We start from the raw sequence: 18,673 nt of genomic DNA on the forward strand, positions 1-18,673 counted from the left end.
TTTCAGCCTCATTTTAAATCATACCATTTCTCTCACATCCTCTGTATGTCACCTACACTAGATGTAGATAACTTGTAACTTCTCAGACACACTTGTTCTTCCTCCCCCCCACCCCTGCCTTCTCATTATCTACCTTCTCAGTATCTTCCTTCAGCCTTGAATGACCTCACCTTATCTGCCTGAGTTTTGCAATACTATTTATTTATCCTTCTAGAAATAACTCAAATGCTGCTTTCTCTTACTTGCTACTGTTGGAAACATTCCCATTCGCCTTGGTGCTCTCATAGCCCTTTGTTTATATTTCATTTTGAGCTCAAATTTATCAATAACGAATGTCTGATTCACTCTCTAGATTATAAACTTCTAAGGGATGCCTTTAAATCATACTGTACTTAATATATTAATATAACCTAAAAGTGGTTAATAAACACTTGCTTATTTTAACAAAAAAATTATGAAGGATGCATGGTATATCCTTTGCTTTCTATATCTTTGAGAAACTGACCAAAATTTAAACTTTTTTGAATTAGATTTGTATGCCTTTTTTCCTCGTGATGCAGAACCATATTAGTAGTTATATACCTATCGCACACCTAGAGACATTCCACAATGACTCTAGAGCTGACCAAAGAAGAATTTCATTAGATAGTGTATGAAGCAGAAATGATTAAATAGTATAAGATAGTGTATGAAGCAGAAATGATTAAATTGTATAACTACATTTGTGAATCATTATTCTCATTTAGTGTGCCTTATAGTATTTTCAGCACAAAGCCAAAAGTTACTTTATAATGTTCCCAGCAAATTAGGCCTTTGTATCAATAAACACCCTCTAAGAAAGGCTAAAATACCATACTTTGCTTTGTGACTTGAGAGAAATTTGCTTTCATGCATATCATTAAGGGTAAAATCATCAATCTGTTTTCAGGCATTTTATCTAGACTTAGAATTATCTGGTTGCCATCACGATAAGTATGGACAACATCTAAGTGTATGAAGGAAGTGTTCTAAAGTAAAAATAATCCAAGAATTTCTTGAAGCAAATGCAGCACACTCCTTGTTAGTTAGTGGTTCGGGAATCTTTTTCATATTTTACACTAGGCTGCCACCTGATGGCAAAAGTTAAAATTGCATCTTCTGTAACATTCGACACCTTCATTGCAGTTAGACAGATTTTTACGTATTCAGCATAAAGCCTCCAAAACTTTTATGCATTTGTGCAAGTGTTATATATTCAGCAAATGTTTGATGATTGCTTTGGACCTCAGGGAAATCATATTTATTGTTTAACCTTTGTTAGACAATGCTCTTCCTACGATTTGTTTAAAGCTTTGCTTTCTTATGGAGCTATTTTAATAATCTGTTTTAATTAGTGTTATTTAATGAAAAATTTTACTTAAATGTAAATTTTCTCATTTCTCTTTCCCTTTTCTTTCTTCAGAACGAGGTCACTCGGACACCATGGTGTTCTTTTACCTGTGGATTGTCTTTTATATCATCAGTTCCTGCTATACCCTCATCTGGGATCTCAAGATGGACTGGGGTCTCTTTGATAAGAATGCTGGAGAGAACACTTTCCTCCGGGAAGAGATTGTATATCCCCAGAAAGTATGTATAAAGAGTGTGTTTGTTTAAAAGAACAAACAAACTTAGGTATACCACTAGCTAATCCTGTTGCACTACACACCCAACCTCTAATTATATTACTGTAATATAATTAGAAAAAGAATTAACAAAAATACTAATTCATTCAGCCAACAAAAATATATTAGATGTTTACTATATGCTAGGTACTGGAAATAAAAACAAAGTTAAATTCTTGTTCTCAAGGAAAGCCATAAACTATGTTCAGATAAGTAAACAAATTGCAATACAATGTGATAAAGACTGGAATAGAATAATAAATAACTTACTGTAGTTTATGATTTGTTTTTGAACATGGAATGCCCTCAGTCTGAAACACTCTGTCTCTCTTGTCTGCTTTGTAAACACCTGTTCCTCCTTTTTAAAAGTCAGTTTCAGTGTTACTTTCTCCAAGAAGCCTTTCTTTATCTTTCCTAGCATAGTCAGCTATTCGTCTTAATCTTTTTTTACCCTATATAAACTACCATTATAGCAGTTATCACACTGTGTTATAATAATGTGTTTACGTGTTCATATTCTTCCCAGCATAGTTCCTGGTATATAGTAGACTTAATGTTTCTGGAATGAATGAATAAATACTTGACTAAATGAAAAATATTATGAAAAGACAAAGGAGAAGGAGTGCCTGACTCTGCTTGATTGCATCAAGAAGACTTCTCCTTTCATTTGTTTCATCTAATATTTGTTAAAATCAAGTGCCATTTCAATCAGAAAATAGTAGATAATTCTTTAGGAATTATCTTAGGATTTTATCTATGTATTAATAAAAAGACAAGAGGGGCTGGATTAAAAAATCAATAATATATTTACTCAGATATTTTAGTAAAGGATAAATATCATGATTAGACCTTTAAAGAAATTAAACAGTGAACTGGTAATCCTGAAAGTGAATGCGAATTCTAATCCCAGCTGTTTCACTAACTAGCTGTATGATTTTTGCAACCAGACTATAGTGGATTCTTGTTTATAAGGGTAAGTATGTTAAACTAGATTATCTCTTGATCTTTTCCCAGTTTAAAATTCTGTGATGGAGAGGGAAGTGTAGATTAGGTCACTAACATTTTATACTCTTATCAGCATGTCACCAGTACCTTAAAATTGTATTTGGAAAAGTGTATGGATACGTAATATTCAATTAGTAAGTAGGGAAGGCATTTTCAGGTGTGAGGAATAGTGAATTCAAAGAATGATACGTAGAGTAACTTCAGATGAACATATAAAGGGGAAAAGGGGAAATTGTTGACAGTGATCTTTTTTACCTAAACTATAGCAATACCCCAGATGTGAAAAATTAGAATATATGACCAAGATATTAGACATATTTTTATAAATCTAATTTGAAAAGAAAATTAATAATCAGAGAGTAGATATGAACTCAGTTAAAGATGGCCCTTTTGTGCTCACCAAATAAGTGTGTTTTATTTCTGTTTATATTGTTCTTGCTCTCTGAGAGCTATAAAACATTTGTTTTTTGTTTTTTGTTTTGAGTCAGAGTCTCACTCTGTCGCCCAGGCTAGAGTGCAGTGGTGCAATCTCAGCTCACTGCCAGCTCTGCCTCCCAGGTTCACGCCATTCTCCTGCCTCAGTCTCCCGAGTTGCTGGGACTACAGGCGCCCGCCACCACGCCCGGCTAATTTTTTGTATTTTTAGTAGAGACGGGGTTTCACCATGTTAGCCAGGATGGTCTCGATCCCCTGACCTCGTGATCCTCCCGCCTCGGCCTCCCAAAACATTTGTTTCTTATTATGATAATTGCTTAGATAAATTGTTTATATGTTTATATAAATGTTAATCCATTCTCCCTTTTAAATAGTTCTAACATAGTGATTTCTAGGTAATAAAATTAGTGAATAGAATTTTTCACTCAGTTTCTTTGTTGTTACATATTTTCATGACTCTAAAAAACAAAATACTTTCCTACATTATAATTTACAAACTTATAAGAAAGTTATTCTGCTGGATCACCACATTCCTTTAATTTTAAAAAATACTGGCCAGACATGGTGGCTCATACCTATAATCCCAGCACTTTGGGAAGCCAGGATAGGAGAACTGCTTGAGTTCCCGACCAGCCTAGGCATCATAGTGTGAGACCCTGACTCTACTAAAAAATAAAATAAAAATAACTGGATGTGGTGGCACACGCCTGTAGCCCCAGCTACTCGGGATGCTGAGGCAGGAGGATCACTTGAGCCCAGGAGTTCAAGACTGCAGTGAGCTATGTTCATGCCACTGTACTCCAGCCTGGGTGATGGAGCAAGACCCTGTCTTAAAAAAACTAAAAAAACTAAAACAAAAGGCAAATACTTGAAATGAAATTAATCTAGCTTGAAAAGTGTGGAATCCAGTGGAGCTTCATTAAAAATTTAGGACACAGGTATATGAACCTTAAAATCAGTTCTTATGAATGCATAATATTAAGCACCATACCCCAGGTCCAGGAACAATTTTTGTTATCTTTATATTCAAACTTAACTTTTCTGTGTCTCTTGACCTCAAGATAAGTGTATTCCTCCCAAAAGACTTCCACATTTTTGGTGACATCAGCTCCCACATTGGTCAGTGGTGAATAGCTTAAGACTGACTCTGAAAGGCACATGAAATTGCAGTTCTTCAATTAAGCCTAATAATAAAGTGAATGTGGACTTACCCAAAAATTGCATTATCACTATATTGCGAGGATGGGAGAGGGAATAGCGAGCCATGTGAATGTGTTAAAATCCTCATAATCTCTTTAAATTTTTTAAGTAAAATAAATATTATGGCTTAATACATAGTAGTTTCCCTTCCCCAAAATTTCACATTCTTTAAATACATATATTTAAAGAGCTAATTTCCTTGAGATTAATAATGAGCAAATCTATGAATTATATAGTTCTGGTCTATTGGCAATTTGTGTACTTAAGACTTTTGTATAGCTAAAACTGGACTGGTCTCCTAAATCCTGGGTGCTAGTACCTGCAAGTATTACTTGAGCACCGTCTTCCCCGTGTAAAAATAGAACATTTCTTAAATTTGACCATGGTTGTGAAATCCAAGCTTAATTTCATTCACATCAAAAAGCAAGACAAAACTTTCTTCAAATACAGGGTAAGGCAAATGGAAAATAAAAGTACAAATAACACAGTGAATAAATCGGCTAATCTTTTCTGATATTAGCTATTAAGTCTACTGTACCTGTTAGAATACAATCTCAATTGATCAAAGATCTTAACCAGCTTATATTTCTGGGCCCTAGAAGAAAGCCTGGTATACAGTATGGCAGTGAAATATATTGTTAATGATTACTCAAATTCAGTAATAATTCATATTGCATATTATACCATTTAAGAAAAAACTAAATTGGTAGAAATAATTCTAAAATATAATGTGTACTTTCCTGCAAAATAAAATGCAACTTTCCTCTTAAACCTGTGCTTATTCGTAGGACATGTGTGAGTCCTGTTGGTAGGACACGTGCTCATTGGTATGCCTGTTTATGAGAAATGTGATGGGAAACATACTCAATTTGTTTATTTCTCAGGCCTACTACTACTGTGCCATAATAGAGGATGTGATTCTGCGCTTTGCTTGGACTATCCAAATCTCGATTACCTCTACAACTTTGTTGCCTCATTCTGGGGACATAATTGCTACTGTCTTTGCCCCCCTTGAGGTTTTCCGGTAAGCAAACTACTGAAAAGTTTATTAAAGATTCTTTTTAACCTAAAAGACACCCAATACTTACAAATTAGAATTTATTATAACTTGTACTTGAAAATCTTAAATTTTCCAACTTTTCTCAAATTTCTCATCAGCCTTAGAATTGGAAAACCATGTTGGCCAGGCTGATCTCAAACTCTTGACCTCAGTTGATCCGCCCACCTCAGCCTCCCAAATAAGATGATATAAAGATATTTTCAGACAGGTGTATAACATTCCTCTGAGTCAGGATGGACAAATACTGCCTGTTAAAATAAGATAGAAGCTGGAAACCGAAAGATAAACCAGTACTCCTTCCCTTCCTTCCCTTCCTGAATGCCTCGGCCTGGCGCCTGAACTCCCCATCGCTGCTGCTACCTCCCTACCCACTTCTTTCTCTTTCATGGGTGCTACTTCATCAATTTTTTAAAAGAAATTCTAGCAAAAAAAGAAAAATACCTCATGACTATTGTATTTCTTTTTTAAAAATCATTTGCTTACTAATTCAATCAAATGTTCTATCCCATTTAAAACAAACCAAAAAACCCATCTTTAGATCAGCTTTCTCCCTCCAACTGTTGCCAATCTTTCTGCTGTCCTTTATAGCAGAACTCTTCAAGAGACGTCTGCACTTGCTGTCTCCATTCTCACTTCTCTCCCATTCTCTTTTTCATTCAAATATGTATTCCCAATACTCAAACTAAACCACTTTTGTTAATAATCTATAATAATAATATTGTAGTGCCTACTATGTAGCTGACAGCATTCTAAGCCTTTTACCTTTATTAAATCCTCACAGCAATCTTAGGAAGTAGGTACTGTTATTATGTCTTTTACTGATGACACCAAAGCATAGGTTAAGTAACTAATCCAAGGTCATTACAGCTAGCAAATGGTAAAGCCATGATTTGAATCTAGACAGTCACCCAGAGCCTATGCTATTAGATCCATACTCCCCATTTTGCTAAATCCCCTGGTCAGTTCTCTGTACTTATCTTACTTTACTTCCCAGCAAAGCACTTTCTTCTCTTGACTTCTCAGAAACTACAGTTTTCTGTCGCACTAGCTATTCCTTGTGCACTCCTTTACTGGTTCTTCCTCCTCCTCCCAAACTTTTAAGTGTTAGAGTGTTCCAGGATTTAATCTTCTGCGCTCTTCTCTCCTCTAGTTGTATTATTCCTAAACCTATTATTTGAAGTGCTGTCTTTATGCTATCTGTAGCCATAAACTTTCCTTTGAACTGCATACTCTTGTCCACCTCTCCACTGAATTCTCCCGTATCTGATGAGTAACTCTAACCTAGCATCTCTGATCTTAGTAAATGTGTTACCTTTCACTTAGACCGAAAACCCTAAGACCACCCACATCCCATGTCAGTAAGTTCTGTCAGCTCCATCTTTATAAATAAATCCTTTGTCTGTCTGCTTCTCATCACTTCTGTTATTACCACCTTTAAGTCACCATCATCTCTTTTCTGGACTGCTGCAACAGCCCTTCTAATTGGTCTTTCTTCAGCTGTTCTTGTCTCCCTTTGATCTCTTCACCATTCAGCAGGACCTTTTTCAAACAAATCACTTTATTCTCCTGTTGCTCTCTCACTGTTCTCCATTAGACCTAAAATTTAAACTATGGTTTATAAGGCCTTCTCTGGATGGGCCCTCTTCCGCCCCTCCATCATTATCTCCTGCTATTTTAACCTCACTTATTCTTAGCCCCACTGACCTTGCTGTCTCCAACTTGCCTTTTTATACTTGCCATTTTCCGCTGCCTGGGAGGCTTTCCTCCAGGATTTTTACATGACTTGCTTCTTTGTATCATTCAAGTTTTCAATAGCTGCCATGTCTTCAAAGAAGCTTTCCCTAACCAGTCTTAATGACGGCATACTCTATTCCCTTGTCCTGCTTTATTTTCTTCACAGTACTTATCATTAGCCTATTGATTGTTTACTTGCTCATTGTCTGTCTCCACCACTAGAAATTACACCCCATAAGGACAAAAAGGCTTTGTGTCATTCTGTGCCTTTACTGCCTTATGGTAGACATTCAGTAACTATTTGTCAAATAAGTTGAAAGAATGAGCACTCTAAAACTGCATTCCATGAGTCCCTTCCTTTTTCGTAGTCTAGTCTTGTTTCCCTTACCCGCCCCCCACCCCCAACCTCCCCGCAACACCATCTTTCCCTATTTTAATATTCAGGCCCTTAATTCTGTGTTTTTGTTTCCGTGAGTGGAAACTTGATACCCTGGGAGGTTTACAAATAGCAGAAGTATCTTACAATTTCATAAGTACTTTGATCTACCCCATTTTGCTAAGGCGATTTGTGTGGAACTTCTTCCGCCTGGAGAATGAACATCTGAATAACTGTGGTGAATTCCGTGCTGTGCGGGACATCTCTGTGGCCCCCCTGAACGCAGATGATCAGACTCTCCTAGAACAGATGATGGACCAGGATGATGGGGTACGAAACCGCCAGAAGAATCGGTCATGGAAGTACAACCAGAGCATATCCCTGCGCCGGCCTCGCCTCGCTTCTCAGTATGTATGGCTTCTACTTCTGTGAGGCATATTTCCTTTGGGTTTTAGCATTGAGTAACATGTAAGCTATGAAGCTATCAGGTTGAACCAAATGAAATTGCCAATACTCAGCCATTTTTCACCTACAAAAAAAACAGTAACAAGCAGCAATTCCATATGATACAACCTATAGACTGTCTAAATGAGCATATAGAGTAAATGTCATCAATGCATAGCCTAGTAATTTGGCATTAAAGATCTACTGTCTGGAGGAAAAGGTTGTTGGAGAGTGATTTATTAATACTTGACTCTTCTGTATGTTTTGTATACAAATGATTTTTATGTTATAAACTTTAGGAATCCTGCCATCTATGCCTTGACCAAATTACTTAATTTCTGTTTTCTGCCCCTCATCTGTAAACTGGAATTAATATGGTTCTTCCTCATAGGGCAGTTAAGTGGATTATATTGATTATTGCATAGAACTTGGACCAGTTCCCTCACAGAAAGAGCCTACTAAATATAAACTATTATTATTTGTATCTTCTTATTAAATACCTACAGCAATATTTTTATCAGTCATTGACTACATATGTTGCTAAAAGTTACCATAAATGTACAGTATATGGTGACTGCATTCAAAATTTAGAGACAATAGATAGCACAGTAGATTGGAATGAAGGAGACTTAGGTTGAGGATGAACAGTTTTCTAAAGGATAAGGGAATGAATAGACTAGAGACACAGTAAAGAACATAAAGGTAGAAATGAAGTGCAGAAAGAACAACCATGTGACTAGAATTATAGTAAGAATAATTTTTCTGAATAGATGAAGTATGATTGTAAAAGGCTGAAAATGCAAACTTGATCTTGTAGGCAGGAATGAGTCACAGAGAATTTTTTTTTTTTTTTTGAAATGGAATCTTGTTCTGTCACCCAGGATGGAGTGCATTGATGCGATCTCCACTCACTGCAAGCTCCACCTCCCGGGTTCACACCATTCTCCTGCCTCAGCCTCCCAAGTAGCTGGGACTACAGGTGCCCACTACCACGCCCGGCTAATTTGTACTTTTAGCAGAGACTGGGTTTCACCATGTTAGCCAGGATGGTCTCGATCTCCTGACCTCGTGATCCGTCCGCCTTGGCCTCCCAAAGTGCTGGGATTATAGGTGTGAGCCACTGCGCCTGGCCACAAATCACAGAGAATTTTTTTGCAGAAGAATGACATTGTGAAAGTAGCATCCTAGGAAGTTTTAATAGCACTGTGTAAGATAGATTAGGCAAGGGAAAACTCAAGGCCAGAAAGCCAGATGAAAAGCTATGCAGTACTTTAATGTATGGGGCAGTGAAGATTCAGATTAGGATGCTTAGAGTTGGACCAAAAGGAACGTAAGGAGAGATTTCGAAGGAAGTAAGAAACAGAAGGTAGTATCAGTAACTCACTGGATATAGAAGAGTAGAGTAGAACCTGCTGAACTTTAAATAGAGATTTGGAAGTTCTCTGAAGAAGGCAGAGAAAAGCAGAGAGCAGGGAACTGAGTCTTATTCCCTGGCTCAACCACATTAGCCGGGGAACAAACACAGATAAGAGAAAAAAAGAAAATAAACAAAAGAGGCAGGAGTAGTCAGGGAGGTAGTAGGAAGGGCATCAAAACAAAGCATGGTTGGTACTGTGATTCCAAGGAAGCAGAGTTTGAAGAAGCTGGGGCAGGGGAGCACTGAGTGGGTCAGTGAGATAAGTGCCACAAAGGACTGGAAGAAAATGCTGAGTGTGGTTGGTGACCTCATTGAGCTCCTGATTTTGAAGTCTAATTATCCTTGTTAGTTACCAGCAGAGGGCAATCTAAACATAGACTATTTCTGCCTCAGAAACAAGGGGCTCTTTGGCAATAGACTATTCTGTTCCATTTCAGGTGTTTAATGGAGAAACACTGGGAAAGCAGATTGCACTGAGAGTAAGACATTAGGAATGGAGTGGTTGGTGTGCAGTGGAGAGAGCAGGGAATCCAAAATAAGATCTGAGTTTCAGTACTGACTTTATCACTCATGCAACCTTTAGCATATCCTTAACGTGTATGGTTTTTTTGTTTGTTTGTTTGTTTGTTTGAAACAATATCTCACTCTATTGCCCAGGTTGGATCAGTACAGCAGCACGATCATGACTCACTGCAGCCTCAACCTCCTGGGTTCAAGCACTCCTTCCACCTCAGCCTCCCAAGGAGCTGAGCCTACAAGCCTGCAGCACTCTACCCAGCTAATTTTTTATTTTTTGTCGAGACAGGGTCTTACTATGTTGCCCAGGCTAGTCTCAAACTCCTAACCTCAAGAAATCTTCCCTCCTTGGCCTCCCAAAGTGCTAGGATTACAGGCATGAGCCACCACACTCAGCCACTTGATTTTATTGTTGGTATTTATAGTGGTAGATGGTTTATGTTGGGCTGAAATATGCTTCACTGTAATTTCACTGTAACTTCAACCATTTGATTCTAGTTGGGCTCTCTCACATAACTAATAATGAGTCTCCTCCCTCTTCTGCATTGTATGTTGTCCACTCTTTGAAGAGAAATAACTGTTTATGCCTCTCCTTAGGTCTTCTCTTCTGCTGGCTAACTCTTTTGGTTTCTCATGTATGCCTCAAGTGGTGTTATTTATCTGTCATCCTCATCATCCTTATCACAATTCCTTACATGTGTTTTATAGGGTTTTGTTTTTGTTTTTGTTTTTGTTTTGAGATGTGGTCTCAGTCTGTCACCTAGGCTGGAGCGCAGTAGTGTGATCATAGCTTACTGCAGCCTTGAGCTCCTGGGCTGAAGTGATCCTCCTGCCTCAGCTTCCTGAGTAGCTAGGGCTACAGGTGTGCACTATCATACCTGGCTTTTTTTTTTTTTTTTTTTTTTAAGAGACAGAGTCTCACTGTGATGCCCAGACTGGTCTCAAACTCCCGGGCTCAGGCCATCCTCTTATGTCAGCCTCCCAAGGATCTGGGATTATAGGAACCAGCCAGTTTCTTAAGTTTGTTTAATGCTTTTTTCATCCACGTTCTCACTTGATATGCACACTGTCTCCATGAGGTGAAAGTGGTATTAAGTGAAATTGGTATTATTATTCCTGCCTTACAGAGATGGAAACGGGCACTCAAAGGGTTAAATAGATGTGTCATAAAGTCAAAGTCAGGTGGCCAGGTTCACTGGCTCATGCCTATAATCCTAACACTTTGGGAGGCCAAGGCGGACAGATTACCTGAGGTCAGGAGTTCGAGACCAGCCTGGCCAACATGGTGAAAGCCCGTCTCTACTAAAAATACAAAAATTAGCCGGGCGTGGTGGCACATGCCTGTAATCCCAGCTACTCAGGAGGCTGAGGCAGGAGAATTGCTTGAGCCTGGGAGACGGAGGTTGCAGTGAGCCGAGATCGCACCACTGCACTCCAGCCTGGCTGACAGAGCAAGACTCTGTCTCAAAAAAAAAAAAAAAAAAAAAAAAAAATCAATGTCAGTACTCAAACCCAGATCACTACCCTCTGCATTGCACATATCCTGCCATTATTCTTGTTACCTTCCTCTGGTTGTGATCTAGTTTCTTAGTGTATTTCCAATAATATCTGAAATTGAATTGGAAACTCTAGAATAATCCATCTGGTACAGCAGATAGTCCCTGTTTGGGATGTATGTTTAATGGTGGTAAGACTGGAAATGTGTCTAATACAGTACAAGTGTTTATATTTGAGTAATGGACTAAGTGCTTTTTGTCCCCCTTGTTACCACTAGATCCAAGGCTCGTGACACTAAGGTATTGATAGAAGACACAGATGATGAAGCTAACACTTGAATTTTCTGAAGTCTAGATTCACGTCTTTGGTTTTCCTACTCTACAATCCTTTCCTCGACCAACGCAACCTCTAGTACCTTTCCAGCCGAAAACAGGAGAAAACACATAACACATTTTCCGAGCTCTTCCGGATCGGATCCTATGGACTCCAAACAAGCTCACTGTGTTTCTTTTCTTTTCTTCTGGTTTAATTTTAATTTTCTATTTTTAAAACAAATATTTACTTCATTTGCCAATCAGAGGATGTTTTAAGGAACAAAAAATAGTATCTTATGGATTGTTTACAATCACAAGGACATAGATACCTATCAGGATGAAGAACAGGCATTGCAGGGACCCTCTGATGGGATGGTACTGAGATATCTCGGCTTCCGCTCGACCCGGTTTTGACTGGTTGAAACCGGACATTGGTTTTTAAATTTTTTGTCAGTTTATGTGGAGAATTTTTTCTTTCCTTCATACCCAGCGCAAAGGCACTGGCCGCACTTGCAGGAAAAGTGCAACTTAAAGCAGTACCTTCATTCATGAAGCTACTTTTTAATTTGGTGTAACTTTTCTTATTTTGGGAAGGGTTGCTGGGTGGGTGGGAAATATGATGTATTTGTTACACATAGTTTTCTCATTATTTATGAAACTTAACCATAAAGAATGATATAACTCCTGTGCAATGAAGGTGATAACAGTAAAAGAAGGCAGGGGAAACTTATGTTGGATGACATTTATGAGGGTCAGTCCCACATACCTCTTTCAGGAGACAACTTGTACTAGTTTGACCTTTTCTTTCCTTTGTTTTCATTTTAAACCAAAGTTTCATTGCTAACTTCTTAAGTTGCTGCTGCTTTAGAGTCCTGAGCATATCTCTCATAACAAGGAATCCCACACTTCACACCACCAGCTGAATTTCATGGAAGAGGTTCTGATAATTTTTTTAACTTTTTAAGGAACAGATGTGGAATACACTGGCCCATATTTCAACCTTAACAGCTGAAGCTATGCCTTATTATGCATCCGCATGTATGGTCACTGTAGCATGACCTTTGCTAGCTCTGAATCAGAAGACAGAGGTATTTCAGAGGCTCTGTGTGCCCTCACTAGATAGTTTTTCTTCTGGGCTCAACCACTTTAGCCAGAATTTGATCAAATTAAAAGTCTGTCATAGGGAAACTATATTTTTGAGCACATGGAACAAATTATCCTTCCTCATTCACATTATGTTGATACAAAAGACCTTGGCAGCCATTTCTCCCAGCAGTTTTAAAGGATGAACATTGGATTTCATGCCATCCCATGATAGAAAACCTGTTTTAAAATTTTAGGGATCTAAACTTGGTCATACATGAGAAGTACACTGCTTAGAAATAGCAGACTGTTATGATCTGTCCACAGTGCCCATTGTCACTTCTTTGTCTCATTTCTTCCCTTTGTTCCTTAGTCATCCAAATAAGCCTGAAAGCCGTAAGAGATATTACGTTATTGAATATGGTTGGCATTAAATTTAGCATTTCATTATCTAACAAAATTAATATAAATTCCAGGACATGGTAAAATGTGTTTTAATGAGCCCCAGACTGAGATGAAAATTCCAAGTCAATACCAGCAGATTCATGAAAGTAAATTTAGTCCTATAATTTTCAGCTTAATTGAAACAAAGGAACAAATAAGTGGAAGGGCAGCTATTATTACCATTTGCTTAATCAAAACATTCAGTTACTGCCCTTTAATACACTCCTTCTATCATCAGCACTTCCACCATGTATTAAAGTCTTTACCCATCCCTGTTGTAACTCCGGTAAGATTAAAGTTACTGTTACTAGAAAATTTTTATCAATTAACTGACAAATAGTTTCTTTTTAAAGTAGTTTCTTCCATCTTTATTCTGACTAGCTTCCAAAATTTGTTCCCTTTTTGAATCGAGGTTTTTTTGTTTTGTTTTGTTTTCTGGAAAAAATCATACAACTTTGTGCTTCTATTGCTTTTTTGTGTTTTGTCAAGCATGTCCCTTGGCCCAAAATGGAAGAGTAAATGTTTAATTAATGCTTTTTAGTTTAAATAAATTGAATCATTTATAATAATCAGTGTTAACAATTTAGTGACCCTTGGTAGATTAAAGGTTGCATTATTTATACTTGAGATTTTTTTTCCCCTGAGTATTCTGTTTTTTGTACTTTAAAACTATGGGGGAAATATCACTGGTCTGTCAAGAAATAGCAGTAATTATTACTGAGTTAAATTGAAAAGTCCAGTGGACCAGGCATTTCTTATATAAATAAAATTGGTGGTACTAATGTGTATCCAGAGCCATTTGAATTGTTAACTTTATTCTTTATTAGTGAATCTCTATGATGGCACACATAAAATCTTACAGTTGACTTCTGCTGTTTGAATTCCCCAGTGTTTTTACACTAATGTATCCTGTGGCCTGTTTAGTCTTTCTTCAACTGTTATGATTCTAGGCCCTAATCGGTCTTATTCTTTCACATATGATGCAATGATAGATGTAATCCTTTTCTGAAGTGTTTGTCGGATTAGCATAGTCTATTCAAAAATAAGGCTTATGTAACTTTCAGCTTGCTATGTGACAGAAGTTTAAATAGTATTTAAGTACACAGCTTTAGTTCCTCTTAAAGCTGTGAAGAGAAAAGAGGGCTTTTCCTCATCAAGAGACTTTGGGAGACAAAGCATACATTTAATTTTTTTCTTTCAAAAAAGGCAATGTGCACTTTCCTCTCCTAAATTTTATATGCCCTAGCAGTTGTGAATGTTGTGTCCACCCTGCAATTTGGTTGGAGGCTCCCATACACTGAAATTCTCAATAGAACTCTTAAAAATGAACATCGGCTGGGCACAGTGGCTCACATCTGTAATCCCAGCACTTTGGGAGGCCAAGGTGGGCAGGTCACGAGCTTAGGAGTTTGAGACCAGCCTGACCAACAGGGTGAAACCCCATCTCTACTAAAAATACAAAAATTAGCTGGGCGTGGTGGCGCATGCCTGTAATCCCAGCTACTCGGGAGGCTGAGGCAGGAGAATTGCTTGAACCCAGGAAGCAGAGGTCGCAGTGAGACGAGATGGTGCCACTGCACTCCAGCCTGGGCAACAGAGCAAGACTCCATCTTAAAAAAAAAAAAAAAAGTCACATACTCATTTTAAAGGAGCAGCAACCTAACCAAAGTTAAAATTTCATTTGATTTTAGGTTTAGAAATTCTAGTTTTATTTTGGAGAATCACTCAGTTTTTAATATCAATTAAAATACTCTTCAAAGGAATGAAAAGGAAGTCTAAGTAAATGAATAAAGCTCGTTTTTCATTTTATGATAGTGTAGAAAGCATTGATGTTTGTAGAGAAATTAAAAGACAAAAGTGGTTTACTGTCTATGCACAAATGAGTGCCTATATTTAAGGCTGCCTGTACCATTACAGTGGCATAATCGTTGATTTCACAGCATACTGAGAAACAAATGAAATCAAAGATTAAATCACTAATTAGGTTATGATGGTCATTTTTAAGACTGGAAAGTAGTCAAAAACACAGGTGCAACTTTTTTTTCAGCACTCTACCATTGGGCTCCTTAGGCAAGCTGCTTAACTTCAGTCAGAAGCAATGGTGTGGGAGAACACCATTCACCTCAGTAGTAACTTATAAAAACCGTTTAGAGAAGGAAAATGGGCCCCAGCCGCTAGGATCCCTGACTTCCTGATATTCTAAACATGAGAGTTCTATGACTTTAACTGAGCTTTTTACCAGAAGTAACGTGTTGATATGTATTATCTTTCTACCATGCTTTGACCAAAGTATATTCACAGTAACTAGAGAAAGCAGTTCATCCATTTCTGGATAGGTGAACCAGGGCAAGGAAAGAACAGAAAAAAGTAAAGTAGTACTGAGTCATACAGGTATCAGATTAACAGACATTTGTTGATGATAAGTAAAATAACTTTGGAGATAGCAGAGAAGAGCAAGATGTTGGACGTTGGCAGTAAGCCTCAGCAAGGCAGTTAGGAAATTACATGAGCCTGATGACTCGAAGATGATGCCTCCATCTCTCCGCTCAGTGGTTATTAAATTGCTGGGAAAGACCTGCCTTTATTTTCCTATCATCTTTTCCCCATTACTTTGCATTATTCAGGAAATAGTCCTTTATTCCCAAATGCAATTTTCTAAGCAGTGACTACAAAAATTTCTTATTCTAAGGAAAATAATTAAGAAAATAACCCTATCTGTGGCATTATTTTAAAACATGGGATACTCTGGAACAGTTGTACTTTATCTGGTAAGCAGATTTCAGGTTATTGTTTTCTTTTAATGGTTTACATGAAATTTTCCTCTCAAAAAACAAGTACCTCTTAGTGTACAACATTTGAGTTTTTAAAATTGAGATAGCTTCTGAGAGAAAAAAAAAGTTGAATTTGTAGCTCTGTCAACTATAAAATCACCACACTTTTCTCAAATATAATAGGAATTCAGTGTCATTACAGATAAGATCTCTAATGACCAGATGAGGACAATTGAAGGTTTGGTAGAACTTTTGCAAAAGTTAGGTAAAGAAGAATAAATTCAGTTTATCAGCTTTGTTCATATTCTTTTTCTGAGTGATCTAAATTTTTCTTGCTTGTGATCATGAGCTAAGACAAGGAGTGTTAAAGGTTTTCTAAATGCAAACACGCATACATTTCTGCATTTCAGAAATCAGTCAATAGTAAATCCTACAAACTCTCAACTTTCTGCATTGTATTTTAAGTCTATACAGTGTTAGAGCACATGTTAATGTGGGACAGAGTTGATTATATGATAGCATGAGAAATTTGCACTTGTTGTGTTACAAACCAATGATTTAACCAGCATACTCACCAAATAAGAAAAAGTAAAAACATCTCATTATGTTTGGAAGAGCCTAAGTTAGTCCATACAGGAAGTTTGCCTGAGAACGGAGAGGAGCCTGTTGATTGGCATGCCTCATGATGCCTTTCTTGTATGAATTATCAAAACTCTGATAATTGAGTTGCCCCTAGAAAACAGCCTTCCAGAATATATTTGCTTATTTGTGGTGGAAGATGAAGTGAGAACAAGATGAGAGTTTTCCTTAAAATGAGGAGAATCATTATACTAATTTGCAACTGAAGTATGATTCCTTGTAGCAAACCTTTGGTTTATTTTATCATCAAATCAAAGCCACCTTCAGTTTTTTGTATGGTGCCATCAACCTAAGGAGGACAATCAAATAACCTATTGTTTGCCTTGGATTCAGTATATCTACTAAGTACACAGTCTCATATTGTATACCTTCAAACCAGTTACCTGACTGTACTTCCACCATATTACCTTAGTTCTTCCTATGCCCTTTCCTCTGTGCCACCACAAGTCAGAGGGAAAGACTGCAGTACTTCTAGAAAGATGTGGACGTCTAAGAAAGAGCCAGGCTTCCATCTCACTATCCCTTGATCATTATCTCTGAAGTCCCTACCTGCACTTCCCTGATTGCCCTATAGCAACACCAGCATGGTGGGAATAGGGGGAAAGATTGTGAAAAATCCCTAAAGGGGAATTGTTCATGACGTTGTTATTTTGAATTGTAAAATTGTGAGCCACTCACATTTCAATTACAAAAAGAACAGAACTCTTTATCATGTTGTGAAGATTAATTTCTTGCCATTTTCTGGATTAGCACAGAAGCTTGTATCAATGAAGAGTATTTAGGAGGGGAATAGGGTGAAGATTGTATTTTTCTGTTCAAACTCTCTCCTTCTATTTGTGTTTCCTTCACCCCCTCCCTCCACCACACTGTGTTGGTCAAATGATACTATTCTATGAAACCCTGAGCTATAGTTGTCAAAAGTAACTATGGATTGTGATTAGTCTTCTGTGGGTGCTTCTTTCCCTCTTTTTTCTCCCTTACTCTCTTTCTCAGTCTCCACTCTGGTAAATGGAAAAGGTGACGTCGGAGAATTGATGCTTGCTTGGACTCATGTTGTATCTGTGACTATGCTATTAGCTGTCTCCTTTTTCCTTCCTATATGGGTAGAATTCTTACGACTTATGAAGTTCCCTTCTTGATAAGTAGGTTAAATGCACAATGTGGTACTGTTTTATAGTTTCTAGATGGTTGTATAAAGCAAAAAGTTAATGTGGTTATGTGTTTTTAAAAGAAAATAAGTGATTGGTTACTCTGTCCTTTTTTCATTATTACAAGTTCTCTCTGTTTTCCAACAGTTTGCTGACTCCTTTGTCACTGGTGAATGGTTTGTGTGACTGTGTTTTTCTCTCTGGGTTTCTTGAATTCCTGAACATAGTTCCCCTTAGGACTAATTTTCATATGGGGTTAGGGCAAACAGACTACAGTGGTGAAAATTTTAAACTATCCTACCAAGTTACTAAGGTAATATGTGAGGTGTGACTCTAAAGCAATGGGATTGTTGCAACAAATCTTTCTTCTACTCACACAAAGAATCTCAAATATTACAACTATGAGGTGAAATGATGTGTCCAGTTACATTTTGGAGAGGTGGACACTGCTATCACTGCATACCCATGCCCTGTGAGGGAACATAGCACTTTTCTGCAGAATTCCTGGACTAATTATTATTCCTTATATATGTCTAGGAAAGATTACAAAATTAACTGACCCTAAGATGAATATGCCCACAATGCAAAGAGAAAAATAATTTATCGACTAAAGCATCAAAGCCTTTTCATCTTACTTCAGTGCCATAAACTCTGTTATTACTATATTTCTGTGTAGGCTAAATCAGAATATGATAATATGGAGTTCCCAGGCCAAAGTCAGGATATGAATATATAAGAATCACTAGATACTCAACACCACTTTTACAATTTGGTAATACATGCTCAACATTTGTATGCCTATAGTATTTTATATTTTTCCAAATATGTAGCATCTCAGAAATATTTAGATTAATGAGTCATCTCAGTTTGTTGATGAAGAGACAAAGACCTCGCTAGAGCAGCAGTCCACAATCCCAGATGGTGCTAGGAGGCTGCTCTGTCTTGTA

General features: G+C 37.4%; 1 protein-coding gene across 1 annotated transcript in view; it reads left to right on the top strand.

Moving 5' to 3' along the window:
- The window catches only part of XPR1 (xenotropic and polytropic retrovirus receptor 1), a 260,416-nt gene extending 242,544 nt beyond the window's left edge, over positions 1 to 17,872 (top strand). The window contains exons 12-15 of the mRNA XM_023203523.2: positions 1,442 to 1,608; positions 5,168 to 5,307; positions 7,639 to 7,860; positions 11,605 to 17,872. Of these exons, the coding sequence (XP_023059291.1) occupies positions 1,442 to 1,608; positions 5,168 to 5,307; positions 7,639 to 7,860; positions 11,605 to 11,665 (590 nt within the window). The 3' untranslated portion in view covers positions 11,666 to 17,872. The remainder of the gene's footprint in view (positions 1 to 1,441; positions 1,609 to 5,167; positions 5,308 to 7,638; positions 7,861 to 11,604) is intronic.
- The last annotated feature ends 801 nt before the right edge of the window (positions 17,873 to 18,673 follow it).

The sequence above is a fragment of the Piliocolobus tephrosceles genome, chromosome 1, assembly GCF_002776525.5.
Source record: "Piliocolobus tephrosceles isolate RC106 chromosome 1, ASM277652v3, whole genome shotgun sequence".
NCBI lineage: Eukaryota > Metazoa > Chordata > Mammalia > Primates > Cercopithecidae > Piliocolobus > Piliocolobus tephrosceles.